This window comes from Mustelus asterias, chromosome 6 (assembly GCF_964213995.1).
Source record: "Mustelus asterias chromosome 6, sMusAst1.hap1.1, whole genome shotgun sequence".
In the NCBI taxonomy this organism is placed as follows: domain Eukaryota; kingdom Metazoa; phylum Chordata; class Chondrichthyes; order Carcharhiniformes; family Triakidae; genus Mustelus; species Mustelus asterias.
Genome location: NC_135806.1, coordinates 120,773,304 through 120,790,824, shown reverse-complemented (window position 1 = coordinate 120,790,824; position 17,521 = coordinate 120,773,304). Strand labels below are relative to the sequence as shown.

The following is a 17,521-nucleotide window of genomic DNA, read 5'->3' as shown; positions in this document are numbered from 1 at the left end:
GTCTCACAGTGCCAAGGACCCGGGTTCAATTCCCGGTTTGGCTCACTGTCTGTGCAGAGTTTGCACGTTCTCCCCGTGTCTGCATGAGTTTCGTCCGTGTCCTCCAGTTTCTTCCCACGGTCCGAAAGACGTGCTGGTTCAGTGCATTGGCCGTGCTAAATTCTCCCTCAGTGTACCTGAACAGGCGCTGGAGTGTGGCAACTAGGGGATTTTCACAGTGACTTCATTGCAGTATTAACGTAAGCCTACTTGTGACTAATAAATAAACTTAAGACTTTGAAGACACCATCCTCCTGGGTCAACATTTGCAAATCATCAATAAATAGTGTCACCCAACCTAATGAGCCATTGGTATTCTAGGGGAATCGGAGGGAGAACTCATCCGTACAAAAGCTCAATGCTGCAGATGCTGGAACTCTGAAAATACTCAGCAGGCCGGGCAGCATCTGCGGAGTGAAACAGCGTTAACATTTCAGGCCAGTGACCTTTCATCAGAATCAACTTGAAACGAGAACTGATCCAAGCTATTTTAAAGTTCCTGAGTCACTTAAAGGCTGTAGCCATCTTTAGCAGCAGAAATGTTGGATGGGTGCTCCATAAATAAACCGGAACTATTCACAACAAGATGGAACTGAAAATAAAATTGCCCTAAAATGGAAGGGAAAGAGAGTTGCAGGTGGACACACATGACAATAAAGCACTCCTAAGCTGGGCTGCTTAATTCCTCACGTTGCTCGGATGACAAGTGAAGAATGCAAATGATGGACATGAAACAATTCTTTAATCTCAATCCAGGTTGCTGACATGAAGAGCCTGAAGACAGGGCCTTGGATAGATGAAGAAAATAGCCTTTTGAGACTGAAAGCCAAAGATGATGAAGGGGATACAAGGAAAGCTCATAGTGAAAATCTTCAAAAAAGGAATCATTTGAAGTTGCTGGGACTGACAGAGGAAGGGGAAGAGTCGGAGTCGAATGTACAAAATACTAAGACAGCAACTAAAGAATGTTAAGTTTTTTTGATGGAAAAAACTGGTGCATCCTATCTGAGACAATGGAAAGAAGTAGGCACTCAAATACGATAAATTAAAATCAAAGAGCACTGCCCCAGTACAGCGATGGCCTAGTGGTATTATCGTTAGGCTATTAATCTATAAACTCAGCTAATCTTTTGGGGACCCCGGTTCAAATCCCGCCATGGCAGATGGTGGAATTTGAATTCACTAAAAGAAATCTGGGATTAATCTGGAACTGATGACCATGAAACCATGGTTGATTGTCGGAAAAATCTAGCTGGTCCACTGATGTCCTTCAGGGAAGGAAATCTGCCATCCTTACCCGGTCTACATATGATTCCAAAGCCACAGCAATGTGGTTGACTCTCAACTACCCTTCAAGGGCAACTAGGGATGGGCAATAAATGCTGGCCAGCCAACGACGCCCATGTCCCATAAATAAATAAACAAACAAATAAAGCACAATGGCAAAGCGTCAATCCCGGCGTGAAAATCAGTGCAATTCCCGTCGCCCCGCTGGTGTGATCCGTACTACAACTTTTAGGCACTTTGAGAATTTTTTTTTCCCCACGTGAAAAAGGCTGTGGGTGAGGTGTGATGTGTCTGATTCACTGCCCTGATGGTCATCTAAGCCCTTTAATCAATAGGGTGCTACATTTAAATGGCTCCACAGCACTCATTTTCATTCAAGCCGGGAGGATGGCAGCAAGGAAGCCTGCTCCTCGATTTATGTGGGAGGACGGCCCACCCTCCCCCATATGCTGGATCCTGTGGAGGAGAGATAGAAACATAGAAACACAGAAGATAGGAGCAGGAGGAGGCCTTTTGGCCCTTTGAGCCTGTTCCGCCATTCATTACGATCATGGCTGATCATCCTACTCAGAAGCCTATTCCTTTTTCCCCATAACCTTTGATCCCATTCGCCCCAAGTGCTATATCCAACCACCTCTTGAATACATTCAGTGTTTTGGCATCAACTACTTCTTGTGGTAATGAATTCCACAAGCTCACCACTCTTTGGGTGAAGAAATGTCTCCTCACCTCCATCCTAAGTGGTCTACCCCGAATCCTCAGACTGTGACCCCTGGTTCTGGACACCCCCACCATCGGGAACATCCTCCCTGCATCTACGCTGTCTAGACCTGTTATAATTTTATAAGTGTCTATGAGATCCCCCCTTATTCGTCTGAACTATGGAGGATGAGGACTTCAGTCCTCGACCCGCTAATTAAATTCAAATGCTCATTGTAATAATTTATTCAGCTCTGTGCCAATTTCCGGTGGCTGGAGACGCGCAGAGGCCGTGGCGCCCAGAGGCGGGAAAATTGCCCCCTTAATCTTCCCGCAAAAATCGTGAATCGACTAGCGGAATAATTTTTTTAAAAATAGAGAGGCTCAGTGATTGTCGTTTTTGATTTGTCCTCTTTAAACTTAAAGTGCATTTTGATGATTGAGAGGAAGGGAGGTGGGGGATTGAGGACAGAGAGAACGAGAGAGTGCGACAGAGTGAGAGAAAGAGGGGTAGCAGAGAATGTGCATGTTGATGTTAGCTCAGTTATAAAAGTTGCACCAGTTGCATTTTGAAGCCACTGAATTAGATCACATGTGCTGTGTCCCAAGCCAGATGGCCCAGCACAAAAATAGGCCAGTGGCAGGTCGTCCTTGTAAGGAGTGGAGATCTTGCCGTCTATACTTATGGAGAGTAAGGTGGCAGTAAGGTTCAGTTGGAGAGTCAAGGGGAAGGGGAGAATGCAAAAGGTTAAGTGGGTGACCTTGGGAAGGCATAGCGGTAGTCATGGGCATGAAGGGGTTAAGAAGAAGAGGCGATAGTGAGGCAATCGGGAGGCTGGAGACAAAATGAATTAATTAGGGCCACATTTTTCCAAGTAACCCCACAAAGAAAGAAAGGGAGGAAGGAAGTAAGAAAGCGAGGAAATAGTAACAAAAGAATCTGTTCTTCTGATGTTGATTTAAGGATCAGCATTGACCAGGACACGGGGGGATTGATCCCCGACCCTTCTTCAAAATGGCGCCATCCAAAAGAGGACAGCTTCAACAGTGCAGCACTCCCTCAGCACTGCATTTTTAAAAAGCATAACTTCACTCTTTTTTACCCTTTGGGGAATAGTGGGAAGGGGAAGCGATGGAAGGATCCCTGAGCTGGCTATCAGCCCGTTGAACCACATTATGAATGCTCCTTCCATGGCCACAAACTCCTGGCGTTGGACTTGAACCTGGAGCTTCTGGTCCCGAGGAAGGGACACTGCCACAGTGCCAAAAGGCATCAGCGTGGCTTCTTGTGCTCAAGCCTGGAGTGAGACTTGAACCCAGAACCTTGTGACCCAGCAGTGAAAGTGAGCCACACTACGTTGAGTCTTATACTTTTCACACTATCCCCAAACCACCCAACACCTCTCACCTAAAAAAAACAAGAAAACGACAGAGAGAGAGAGAGGAGCGTTCAGTTTCCTCAGTTTACTTTATAATTTCCTTTAAAGTCTGCTTGAAGAGATTTTTAAAACAAGTAATCTGCCTTCCTGTAGTTACAGATTTGATGACAGCAGAATGTGTAATTATGCTGTGACAACTCAGTTTAAGCCCTGGGCAGAATTCCAGGTGACACCAGATCCGGGAAAGGATTCATCAGTTGGGAGAAGGGATCAATCAGATTCTGGCATCAATATTCCGCGCACACATTTTCGAATTGATCCAAAATATCTTGTGTGCCTGCCACGAATACAACAACCTGTGAAAATGTGTCAGTCACAGTCTTGTTGAGGATTCACAAGCCAGCCATTTCTTTGTGAAGGAGTGATAAGTGCTGGATTCCAGTCATTCTTAACAAGTCTTGTATGGCTTTGGTCTGTCATGTGTATGAGTTAGGATTTCTCTGTGTTCTCCCAAACAGAACAACAATATTCAATCATAAATGGATAAAAGACTGGCAACTGGTGCCCCTAACTAACGTGGTTTTTCTTCCCCCTGCACTTTTACTGAGATATAAAATCCCTACAGTACGGAAGGAGGCCATTCAGCCCATCGAGTCTATACCGACCACAATCCCACCCAGGCCCTATTCCCGTAACCCTACACGTTTACCCTGCTAATCCCCCTGACACTAAGGGTCAATTTAGCATGGCCAATCGACCTAACCCGCACATCTTTGGATTGTCAGAGTGACGTTCACGAGGGGTCATAGGTTCAAGGTGAAGGGGGGGAGGTTTAACACAGATATCAGAAGGACATATTTCACACAGAGGGTCGTGGGGGCCTGGAATGTGTTGCCGGGCAAGGTGGTGGAGGCGGACACACTGGGAACGTTTAAGACTTATCTAGACAGCTATATGAACGGAGTGGGAATGGAGGGATACAAAAGAGTGGTCTAGTTTGGACCAGGGAGCGGCGCGGGCTAATTGTTCCTTGTTTCTCGTGGAAGTGGAAATGACTAGGGTTGGGAAGCATTTTCCGATCAGGGCCATTGTGATCTCCTGGACTCGTTTCGATCGCCTCAGGGAGTCGGAGAGGAATTTCCCAGATTTCTTTTTCCCCATATTGGCCCTGGGGTTTTTCACTCTGGGTTTTCGCCTCTCCCTGGAGATCACATGGTCTGGAATGGGGGGGTGGGGGTGAGTTAATAGGTTGTAATGAACAAAGCATCGTAGCTGTGGGGGACAGCTCGGTGGATAGGATATTGGTATGTAGATAGGCTGGAAAATTGGGCGGGGATCCTGGATTCAGGATTCAATCCTGGACCGGGGAGCGGCGCGGGCTTGGAGGGCCGAAGGGCCTGTTCCTGTGCTGTATTGTTCTTTGTTCTTTGAAACCGGAGGAAACCCACGCAGACACGAGGACTGCAATGAAATTAGTGTGAAAATCCTCTGTTATCCGCGTAATTAGGGACCCACTGGGCGTAGTATGAGAAGAAGCCCAGGCATCTCCTCAGTGCTTTAAGATTGGTGGGAAGAGGAAGTTCCATGAGGGGGCGCATGCGGTCAGGAACGGGGCCGATTACCCCTTCTCCACTACATACCCCAGGATGGCGAGGCGGTGAGTGCGGAAGACACACTTTTCCTTATTGTATGTCAGGTTTAGGAGAGCGGCCGTACGAAGGAATTTATTAAGGTTGGCGTCGTGGTCCTGCTGATCATGGCCGCAGATGGTGACATTATCCAGGTACGGGAAGGTGGCCCGCAGCCCGTTCTGGTCCACCATTCGGTCCATTTCACGCTGGAAGACCGAGACCCCATTGGTGACTCTGAAGAGAACCCTAAGAAAGTGGTAGAGGCGGCCATCCGCCTCGAAAGCCGTATATTTGCGGTCCTCCGGGCGGATGGCGAGCTGGTGGTAGGCCGATTTGAGGTCAATCGTGGAGAACACCCGGTATTGCGCAATCCGATTGACCATGTCAGATATGCGCGGAAGGGGATACGCATCCAGCTGCGTGTACCGGTTGATGGTCTGACTGTAATCGATGACCATCCGGTGTTTCTCCCCAGTTTTGACCACTACCACCTGCGCTCTCCAGGGTCTGGTGCTCGCCTCAATGATCCCTTCCTTCAGGAGCCGCTGGACCTCGGACCTAATGAAGGTCCTGTCCCCCGCACTGTACCGTCTGCTCTTAGTGGCAATGGGCTTACACTCGGGGGTGAGATGTTCGAATAGCGGTGGAGGGGTGACTTGGAGGGTTGAAAGGCCGCAAGTCATGTGCGGTGGGCAGTCTAGGAATTGTGGGTTGCAGACGGAGATCGGGGGAAGAGGCCCGTTGACACTCCTAAGATGGGTCATGAAATCGAGCCCTAGGAGTACGGGAGCGCAGAGGTGTGGCAGCACCAGGAGCTTAAAATTTGCGTACTCGGTCCCCCGAACCATAAGGGTCACCACACAATACCCGAGGACATCCACCGAGCGGGACTTTGAGGCCAAGGAAATGATTTGCTTGACTGGCCGCACCGAAAGGGCGTAGCAGCGCACAGTATCGGGGTGGATGAAGCTCTCCGTACTCCTCCAGTCAAACAAACAATTTCCCACGCGGCCGTTTACCTGGATGTCCATCATGGACCTGGCGAGCTGATGCGGACGAGACTGGACCAGCTGGACCGCTGCCACCGTGGGTCCCGGAGAATCATCGACCGGCGTCCAAAATGGCGGCTCCCTTGTCTCGCATGCGGCCGACGGCGTCCAAGATGGTGGCTCCCTTGACTCCCACGCGGCCGATGGCATCCAAAATGGCGGCTCCCTTGACTCACACGTGGTCGATGGTGTCCGACATGGCGGCTCCCTTGACTCACACGTGGTCGATGGTGTCCAACATGGCGTCTCCCTTGAGTCACATGCGGCTGATGGCGTTCGAATTTGCGGTTCCCTCGGGCCGCACGCTGCGCTGTTTGGTTTCAAAGCCGACTTTGCCCTGCAGACTTTCGCGTAGTGGCCTTTCTTTCCGCACCCAGAGCAGAACACCTCACTTGCCGGGCAGCGTTGTCGGGGGTGCTTCCCTCGACTGCAAAAATAGCACTTTGGGCCTGCAACAGCCGCAGCAGTCGAGTCGTTGGTGGGGCGCTGTGTGGCATAAGTCTGAGGCCCTCCTAGGTACTGGGGTGGTAGTGGCCGAGAAGCCCACGATGTTGCGTGATCGGGTGCGTGCGCCTCGAGGTTACGGGAGGCCACTTCTAGGGATTCAGCGAGTGTCACAGTTTTTGGTAGATCTAGCCCACCTTGCTCTAGCAGGCGCTGCCGAATATAGTTGGATGCGATGCCCGTAACGTAAGCATCGCGGATTAAGTCCTCCGTGTACTGCGCAGCGGATACAGCCTTGCAGTTACAGGCCCTGCCGAGTGCACAGTTTGCAGAGAAACTGTGTTTGATTCTCCCGGCCGCTGTTTTTGGGTAGCCAGAAGGTGCCTGGCGTAGACTTCGTTTGTCTGTTGGCTGTATTGGCTCTTTAGGAGCGCGAGCGCGTCCACGTACGTCTCGGCATCACAGATGGTGGCATAAACTGCGTCGCTTACCCAGGCGTTGAGCACGTGCAGCTTGTCTGAATCGGACCGGACGGCAGTGGAGGCTCCAAGGAAGGCTTCAAAGCACTTCAGCCAGTGATTGAAGCTGTTGGCAGCTCCCACAGCTTGCGGATCCAGGTTTAAAGTATCGGGCTTTAGAAGTTGCTCCATTCTGTTTTTTTTTCTCTTTGCGAATAAAATTGATGCACTTTCAATTACGATACGAGGACTCCAGAGAGTGAGTGAAATAACAGGCTTTTAATCGCAAAGAACAGGAGCACACCCTTGTAGCTGACCTGGCCCAGACTGAGGCGAGGAGGAGGAACCATCACCTTTATACCTCGCTCTGGTGGAAAGGGAGGAGTCTCAGGTGGAAAGGGAGGAGTTTTGGGCCAGGTGCAGCATGGGTGTGTCCAGGCATACACATGTAGTTAGAGTGGGTCACCACACAGACCATTACGAACGGTCTTCCAGACCTTCCGCAAGGTCAATGACAGACCCACAACAGCTACCCTCCTCTTGATTATCCTCTCTCCCCCCACCCCAGAGATGCCTGGTGTCCTCTCTCCCCATGGATTCCCAGGTGGTTAGTGGTGATGTGTTCACTCACCTCCAACCTCCCTCTCGGAAATCCTGGCACCAGGTTTCTGTTTTTCAAGAGCAGTAGTGATTCACATCAGCATGACGTCACAGCGCCTTGGTGGGGGATTAAACACAGGCAGATGATGCGTTGTGATGCCCGCTAATGAGGTGGTATGTATGCAAATGCATGCAAATGTATGCAAACCAGTCTCACACCCTTCCTGAGCACAAACGCATCATCGGAGGGGGACTGGAAAGATCACAAACCACAATCTCCCCGTCGGGAATCGCATTTTCAGCATCTTGCAAGATTGAATGGCCATTATGGGAATTGCGCCTACGGCTAACACAGCTGCTAAATGGCCGCCATAATGTTATTTACAAGCCTCTTGGAGACATCGAGAGTGTATGGTGGGAAAATGTGTTCTATTTCACAATGTAGCAACAACAACAAAAGACTTGGCATTTATATAGAGACCGTAACGGCCAAACAAGTAGTTCCTTTGCAGAAGCAAAATCAGAAAACAAGGGGAGATGGAGCCAATGAAGGAAATGTAGCCGGGTTGGCGGGGGGGGGGGGGGGGGGGGGGGGGGTGCGGCTATTAGAAACTTTCTCCGAAGAGCTGGGCTTTAAAGAGGGTCTTATGGGAGGTGACAGGGTGCAGTGGAGTGATGGAAAGGGGAAGAGTGGGAATTGTAGAGCTTATAGCCCAGACAGTGGCAGGCAAGAGGCAGAAACGTGTTTGGATGACTTCAAACATGGACTCATGGAAAATCTGGACACAGATTCAGGAGGTTACTTTGGAAAGGAAAAGGTGGTTTAAGGTGAGCCAGTTGCGTTGACAGAGTGGGTGGTGGTGGATCTTTTCGGAGGGGGTGGTGGTAGAATTTTGGAAGAGAGAGTGAGAGTACCTATGCAGAGAAAACCACCATTTATAATGTCAGTGAAATAACAGGCTTTTATTCGCAAAGAACAGGAACACACCCTTGTAGCTGAGCTGGCCCAGACTGAGGCGAGGAGGAGGAAACATCACCTTTATACCTTGCTCTGGTGGAAAGGGAGGAGTCTCAGGTGGAAAGGGAGGAGTCTTGGGCCAGCATGGGTGTGTCCAGGCATACACATGTAGTTAGAGTGGGTCACCACACAGACCATTACGAACGGTCTTCCAGACCTTCCGCAAGGTCAATGACAGACCCACAGCAGCTACCCTCCTCTTGATTATCCTCTCTCCCCCCACCCCATGGATTCCCAGGTGGATAGTGGTGATGTGTGCACTCACCTCCAATCTCCCTCTCAGAGATCCTGGCACCAGGTTTCTGTTTTTCAAGATTGTGTAGGTCAGCAGTAGTTGACAACACCATGGGCTATCATCGCCACAATGATGACTGGTAGTTCAAGGAGAAATGCCCATCACCACTGGATCAGAACAACCATAGATAGACCACAAACACAGTGCTTCCAACATCCAGAGAGCGTAAAAAGAACTCATAATGAAGAATTGCTTCCACTAGTCAATGAGACAGCAAAAAGAGGTCTCAAATTTAAGATAATTACAAAAATATTTCAAGGGGCAGTTCAAAGGAATGTCTTTAGTGGTCAGAATATGGAACTATTTGCCTCAATCAAACTCATTGAAGCAGAGTCCATAAATCCTAGGCACGGACAAAGAAGGATGATTCTTGGATTAAAAGAAAAATGAGCACAGACTGTGGTAAATGGTGAATTTATGTGCCATCTGTTTCAATTAAGAACTTGCACTTAGGTAAGCTAGCAGAGGATAGTCAATCAGTCACATCCCAACATGCTGAAAGAATAGGAGAAATATGTCAATTTTTTTTATTCGTTCATGGGATGTGGGTGTCGCTGGCTGGGCCAGCATTCATTGCCCCATCGCTGAGTTCAACCACATGTGATCTAGAGTCACATGTAGGCCAGACCAGGTAAGGATGGCAGACTTCCTTCCCTAAAGGACATCAATGAACCATGTGATTTTTTTTTTAATGACAATTGACAATGGTTTCATGGTCATCATTAAACTATTAACTCCAGATTTTCTTTTATTGAATTCAAATTTCATCATCTGCCGCGGTGGGATTCGAACCCTGGTCCCAGATCATTACCCAGGGTCTCTGGATTACTGCGCCAATGCGTAGGAGGGTGGTGGAAGGTTGAGCATTTGTACAAATAGAAATAAAAGTAGCAAGACTCTCCATATCAGATTGATGAGAATTCTCTACCATATTTTAATGTTCTTCTTTAAAGAAGTTATTCTTTTCCAAGGTAGAGTCTGCATGTGAGTGATTTTAATCATTTATTTTGCCTTTTTTGCAGTGGGACCTAGTTTGTGAGAACAATTGGAAAGGTCCCTTTACCATGTCAGTGATTTTTCTGGGGATGACAAGTGGTGCGTTCATCTCCGGACACATTTCAGACAGGTACAGCTATAATCCTTGCATTCAGTTTAAAGCAAAGACCATTCCAGCCACAGGTCAATGCAATGAGAGTCGAGAATATAGCTCAGGCTGGTTGATTGCTTGTGTTTACAACAGGAGCATTCTGCAGAGAGGAAAGCTTGACCTGTTAAACTTTGCTGCTGAAGGTGTCTTGCGTAATTCTGGCATCCGAAGGTTTCTGAAAATAGATTCATAGCAGCAGCCTAGTTTCGGTATTCTGTCATGGGATGTGGGCATCACTGGCGAGGCCAGCACTTGTTGCACATCTCTAATTGCCCTCAAACTGAGAGGCAGTCAACCACATCATTGTGGCTCTGGAGCCACATATAGGCCAGACCAGGTAAGGGCGGCAGATTTCCTTCCCTAAAGGACATCAGTGAACCAGATGGGTTTTTCTGACAATCGACACTGGTTTCATGGTCATCAGAAGATTCTTAATTCCAGATTTTTATTGAATTTAAATTTTATCATCTATCATGGTGGGATTTGAACCCAGGTGCCCCGAGCATTAGCTGGGCATCTGGATTACTAGTCCAGTAAAGTTAAAGTATTAGTCACAAATAGGCTTACATTCACTGTAGTTATTGTGAAAATCCCCACACTAGGGCGCCTGTTCGAGTGCACTGAAGGAGAATTTATCATGGCCAATTCATCTCACCAGCACATCTTTTGAGCTGTGGGAGGAACACCCGGAGGAAACCCACGCAGACACAAGGAGAATGTGTAAACCTCACACAGACAGTCACCCAAGCCAGGAATCGAACCCAGGTCCCTGGTGGTGTGAGGCAGCAGTGCTAACCACTGTCCACTGTGTCACTATGCCACCGCCTCTCCTTTTTGTTAAAGGAGGATTCAAATTTGCTGGTTTTCAATACAGGCACACTTCCTCCGAGTACGCTATTCCCCCGGGCTTAAACCACTCAGAATTATCGGAGCTTTATTTAAGCCCTCTGTATTTACTTCCATTTGTCAATCCTGCCTCTCCTGGTCTCCCAAAGATGTGTTTAAAATTAGTTTTCGGGCACTGTCTTCTTCACTAGCTTGTTGTTTCCCCCAGCCCAATTCGGAGACCCCAGTTGGCAGGCAGGTGACTCAGATATCTTACTGACATGCGCAGTCAACGCAGTGGCACGCAGGAATGGAGCAGAAGCAGGGTAGTATGTTTTCAGAGGCAGTGTTAACGGTGTGACTGCCCTGTTTGTGCCAAGAATTAAAATGGCCTCCCATTCTCTCCCTCTCCAATCCCTTCCATTTTGTGCTGGCACCTCTCCATTCTTTGTTCCTAATTCAATCAAGGACGTTGTTTCCTTTCTCAGAATCAATTTGGCATTTTTTCTTCCAACTTGCCTCCCCTTGAGGTCAATATTTTCCTTCCAGTCCAACCTATCTTGAAGCTGACAAGTTTCTCCTTCACCTCAATCCAAGCTGCTATTCTTCATCCTTCAACTCCAGCTCAAACTTTCCCTTTCTTCCTCTCAGTTCAACAGCTGCCCACTACAGCTGGGCCTCTCCCTCCAGTTCAACCTGGTACTCCTTCCCCTTCATGTAAGGTGGCACATTTCACCCACCCAGTGCACACCATTCAAAGTGACACACCTTCTCACCCAGTTTATGCGGCAGGTTTCCTGCCACCCCTAACGTTGCCATTCTCCTTCCTCTGTCATTCCGCAGTCATTCCGAGGCTCGTCTCCTATCTACTAGCTTCTATATTGCCTTCTTCTTTCCTTCAGTTTCTCTACAAATCTCTCTCAAATTTATTGCCACTCATTTCTCTGTCTCTTTTCCTTTCACTGTCAAAAGTCTGTCCCGTCGCCATGGAACTATAGGATCCATGCAGTGCAGAAGGAGGCCATCTGGCCCATCACGTCTGCACTGACTCCCTGAAAGAGGCCCACCTCCCCATCCACCCTAGCCCCTTAACCTTGGGCATTTACCATGGCTAATCCACTTAACCTACACACCTTTGAACATTAAGGGGCAATTCAGCATGGCCAATCCACCTAACCCGCACATCTTTGGACTGTGGGAGGAAACCGGGGCACCCGGAGGAAACACACGCAGACACGGAAGAACATGCAGACTCCACACACACAGTGACCCAAGACTGGAGTTGAACCGGGTCCCTGGTGCTGTGAGGCAGCAGTGCTAACCACTGTGCTACCGTGCCTCCTTCATCGCCACCTACTTTGTCCTCTCCTGTCACGCTGCTTTTAATTGAGTGTGGAATTGAGGGTGTTGCAAAGCTTCTCCAGTCAATGCACCAAGAAGGAGGGAATTCCTGTTCTCAAGAAGATTTCCAACTTTTCTTTAATTAGTTTTCAATTAACGTGTGCATGATGCTGGAAAGGTTGGATTTATGGCTCACTGTCCAATTGCTGGAGAAAGTAGTGTTGTGTCTTCTAACGTGACAATCATTTAATAACTTAATAGTTTACAAGGCTACTTCATGGCCCATCACTTAGTGTAGGATTGTGGTCATTCATAGAGCGATAATTGCTCAGCTTTCCCAGTTATTGCTTTCTATTGGTGTTCATCTTGAAGTCACAAGATCTGTTGAATTCAATTTCATTGCTTGCCAAGGTGGGATTTGAACTCCCAACACATGGTTAGCTAGTTCACTAACCAGGTACAGTATGCTGCAGAAATTGTGGCCTTTAGAAACAGGGGTCTGGATTGGAGAATTGGTGGGACACCCATAGGGCAGGCCCGACCAAATTAAACCTCTGTTAAGCACTTAATTGTCCAACATCGGGCCTTCCCGAGGATTCAGGACCCCAGGAATGAAGATCCTGTTTGCCAGAGGTTGGCAGATCTCCTTTGCCAGCAGCACCAGCGGGAGCAATCACTACTGTCAGTAATGCTCCAATCATTACTTCATGGATCATCACTAGATCCCTAGAGACAGGTGAGTATTTGAATCAGAGGTAAGAGCAGTGGGGGCTTTCAGCATTTCCCCCGCCGACCCCATCACCCACCCCCTGGAACGCTCTTCTCATTTCAGGTCTCTCAATCGGGCAAAAATGTCTGGCAACAAGTCAGGGCAAGTATATATGTGATTGCTAACTATATTTAACATGTGTTTTCAGTCTATAAGAGAAGTATTGCTTAATTGGAACTGAAATAGTGGTAAGTTAGAAATTAGAATTGGTTCCTTTCATTTTAGGTACTGTTCACCTGTTAAAAGTTAAGCTACTTTATTTTGTTTGAACTGTATTTAAACTGTGTTATAAATAAAGCTTGTTTTGATAAAAGATTCCTAATTTGACATCCTGCCACAAGTGGACGAGTTTCTTGCATCAGCCCATTCCTGTCTCCGATTTAACTGCAAGACGCTTTCCTCTCACATACTGGACTCGAACCCCAAGGTACTTTATGAAGTCAGATTAGACCCCAACAATTTTATATTTTAGGCATAAATGTGAGGATATGATGCTTCACTCCAGGAGGGATTCTACTGACAAAATTAGGAAAATTTCATCAAAACAAGCTTTATTCATAACACAGTTTAAATATAGCTCAAACAAAATGAAGTAGCTTAACTTTTAACAGTTGAACAGTACTTAAAATGAAAGGAAACAATTTCAATTTCTAACTTATCACTATTTCAGTTCCAATTAAGCAATATTTCTCTTATAAACTGAAAGCACACATTAAATACAGTTAGCAAACACATATTCAGTTGCCCTGACTTGGGTAACAGCCTTGGAGCTTGCAGAGAGGTTTGATTTTTCAGAGCAGCCTCCAGACGTCTGTTTTGAAACAGCTCCAGCTAGCAACTACCCACAGAAAGCAATTTCTCGATTACAGAACTGGCTCCTCCCATCAAGCTCATGCTCATTTGACCCTGTATACCTAAGCTCACCTTCCATTAGTTTAACCCAAAGAAAATCCCGGGGGTCCTCTCTATTTATAAACAAATAAGATTAAATGCATAAGGTTAAATCTCATGGGATCCAGGGTGAGGTAGCCAAATGGATACAAAATTGGCTTGATGACAGAAGCCAGAGGGTGGTTGCAGAGGGTTGTTTTTCAAACTGGGGGCCTGTGACCAGTGATGTGCCTGAGGGATCGGTGCTGGGCTCACTGTTATTTGTCATTTATATTAATGATTTGTATGAGAATTTAGGAGGCTTGGTTCGTAAGTTTGCAGATGACACCAAGATTGGTGGCATAGTGGACAGTGAAGAAAGTTATCTCGGATTGCAACGGGATCTTGATCAATTGGGCCAGTGGACCGATGAAAGGCAGATGGAGTTTAATTGAGATAAATGCGAGGTGATGCATTTTGGTCGATCGAATCAGGGCAGGACTTACTCAGTTAATGGTAGGACGTTGGGGAGAGTTACAGAACAAAGAGATTTAGGGGTACAGGTTCATTGCTCCATGAAAGTAGAGTCACAGGTGGACAGAGTGGTGAAGGCGGCATTCAGCATGCTTGGTTTGATTGGTCAGAACATTGAATACAGGAGTTGGGACGTCTTGTTGAAGTTGTACAAGACATTGGTAAGGCCACACATGGAATTCTTTGTCCAGTTCTGGTCACACTATTATAGAAAGGATATTATTAAACTGGAAATAGTGCAGAAAAGATTTACTAGGATGCTACCGGGACTTGATGGATTGAGTTATAAGGAGAGGCTGGATAGACTGGGACTTTTTTCTCTGGAGCGCAGGAGGTTTCGGGGTGATCTTATAGAGGTCTATAAAATAATGAGGGGCAAAGGTCAGCTAGATAGTCAATATCTTTTCCCAAATGTAGGGGAGTCTAAAACTAGAGGGCATAGGTTTAAGGTGAGAGGGGAGAGATACAAAAGTGTCCAGAGGGGCAATTTTTTCACGCAGAGGGTGGTGAGTGTCTGGAACAAGCTGCCAGAGGTAGTAGTAGAGACGGGTACAATTTTGTTTTTTATAAAGCATTTAGACAGTTACATGGGTAAGATGTGTATAGAGGGATATGGGCCAAATGCGGGCAATTGGGACTAGCTTCGGGGTTACAAAAAGGGGCAACATGGACAAGTTGGGCCGAAGGACCTGTTTCCATGCTGTAAACCTCTATGGCTCTATGGGCCCAATTTTACCATTGCGTCACGCCCAAGGCCATTCGTGCAATCCGCGCCCGTATCTGCGCAGATGCCCACTTTACTCAGGCCCGAAAATGGCCGCGATCCGAATCCCGCGCGAAATGGGTGCAACGGCGATTTAAATACATTTGCATGCATTTAAATTGAATTAATAGGCTGCCCAACTTTACCAGCATTTCCCCCTTTACCATCGGGTTCGCGCATCCAGATTCGGCGAAAAAGAGACATGCTCAACAAAGGCCTGTTTCGGGCGCTTCAGCTTCTGAGGAGGTGGGTTCAGAGGTTCCAACGGTTCTCTAACTCAGATCAGTGGTGGGGCAGGGTGGGGGTGGGGCAGGGTGGGGGGGTGGAGGGGGGGCAAGTGGTGGAAGGGTGGGGGCGGCAGGTGGTGGAAGGGTGGGGGGGGAGGGAGGCAGGCCAGATCATTTTCTGGTGGGGGGGAGGGAGGAGGAGGGGGGTCAGATGTATCTCTGGTGGGAGGGAGGCCTGATCATTCTCTGGTGGAGGGGGGAGGGAGGCCCGATTATTCTTTGATGGGGGGGAGGGAGCCAGATCATTCTCTGGTGGGGGGGAGAGAGGGAGGCCACTTTATTCTCTGGTTGGGGGGTGGGGGGGGGGGGGGGGGGCGGTGGAGGAGGCCAGATTGTTCTCTGGTGGGGGAGGGGGGAGGGAGGCCAGATAATTCTCTGGTTGGGGTGGATGGGGGGGGGGAGGGAGACCAGATCATTCTCTGGTGGGGCGGGGGGGGGTGGACCGCTGCCACTCTGCGGGCAATCGGTGGGGGGCAAGGGGGGGCAGGGGGTCGCGATCGAGGGTGGGTGGATAAGTGGGCAGTTATGTTGTGGGGGTGGGGTGATATCTGTAGGGGCCGCCGCTCCTGAGCCGCTTTATCCGCTTCTTGCGGTCCGGGAGTGATGTGACAGGGGTGTGTTTTTTCAAATTTTTTTCTCACTGCGCATGCGCAGTTCAAAGCTCCAATCGGAGCAGCAGCGTTTCGGGCGTGGTAAGCCCCGCCCACAGCACGATTCAGACTCTCAATTTTTTTTTCAGGCTAAGTGCGTATGGGGGCACCTGAGAACAGGTTTCCAAGTCGGATCTGAATTGCGCCCAGATTCAGCACTTAGAATCAAACCGGGGTCCCTGGCACTGTGAAGCAGCAGTGCTAATCACTGTGCCACCATGCCGACTAAAAGGACATATTGATCTTTCTTTGTATCAGAGCAGGGAAATTCAAGAAGCAGAGGGAGCTATAACTAAGGGTGTAGTGACTGAAAACCTTGAAAACGTTCTGCTGGTGAGAAAGAGCAGCATGGATTTGTAAAGGTTAGAATCATGTCCGTGAATCGGGTCAAATTGTTTTAAAGAGGTGACTAAGATGATGCACAGGGAAATGTTTACAACTGTTCTCGAAATGGATTTCCAGAGGGCACTGGATAAAATTCCAGATAAGAGACCATTAGCTAAAGTTGAAGCGCCATGGATTTGAAGGCAAATTATTGACCCATTAAGGAAATTATCTGTGCAGCAGGCAGCAGAGATTAAGGAGAGTGGGCAGGTTCCCTACTTGGTAAATTGTGACAGTGATGTTCAAGAATAACCTCTATCTGTGGTTCAACCATCCATTTCACTTCTGAATGACTGAGGTGATGAGACAGAAAAGGCACAAGATTGCTGATAGCACCAAGGAAGGTGGCATTGCAAGCGATGTAGATGGAAACGCAGAATTACAAAGAGCTATTAGTAAGTTAACCAAAGGATAAAACTGATGGAAATGGATTTCATTGTAAGCAAATGTGAGATCATCGTTTTTGTACTTAACTATGATAGAACAAGACACTTTCTAAATAGTGAAAAGCTAAAAACATTGAAGGTACAAAGAGACTTGGGCGTCCAGGTACATCGATCATTAAAATGTCATGAATGCATACTGTAAATAACCCAAAAGGTGAATGGACTTCTGACCTTTTGTATTTGGAGGACTAGAATACAATTTGGGATGGAAGTTATTCTGCAGCATTCAAAAGCCTGGGCAGTTCTGGGCACCACATCTATTTACCAGAATGATACATAGAGTCATCATAGAATCACAGAATCCCTACAGTGCAGAAGGAGACCATTTGGCCCATCGAGTCTGCACCGACCCACAACCCCACCCAGGCTCTATTTAGATACCTGGACACCAAAGGTGGGATTCTCCGGTCTTGTCCATGGCTTGACCCGAGAATGGAAAATTTGGCTTTCCAGCCAAAACTCCATTCACTTTCACAAAATGTAAATGAAGACGGAAGGTTTTGGCCCAAGTGTTCAGTTGCGCAGGGGGGAGAATACACAAACTACATTTGTATTCCATGGAATTTAGAAAGTTAAGGGGCTATTTGAACGATGTTTTCAGAATAT

At 47.8% G+C, this 17,521-nt stretch overlaps 1 protein-coding gene across 3 annotated transcripts in view; it reads left to right on the top strand.

Annotated features, from left to right (window-relative positions):
- LOC144495139 (organic cation/carnitine transporter 2-like) overlaps positions 1–17,521 on the top strand; it is a 152,278-nt gene that overhangs the window by 35,236 nt on the left and 99,521 nt on the right. For 2 of the 3 annotated variants that reach the window (XM_078215095.1, XM_078215096.1), the window contains exon 2: positions 9,922–10,025. The exons of the other annotated variant lie outside the window; for it this stretch is intronic. In XM_078215095.1, coding sequence (XP_078071221.1) covers positions 9,922–10,025 — 104 coding nt within the window. The remainder of the gene's footprint in view (positions 1–9,921; positions 10,026–17,521) is intronic. 3 annotated transcript variants of the gene reach the window in all.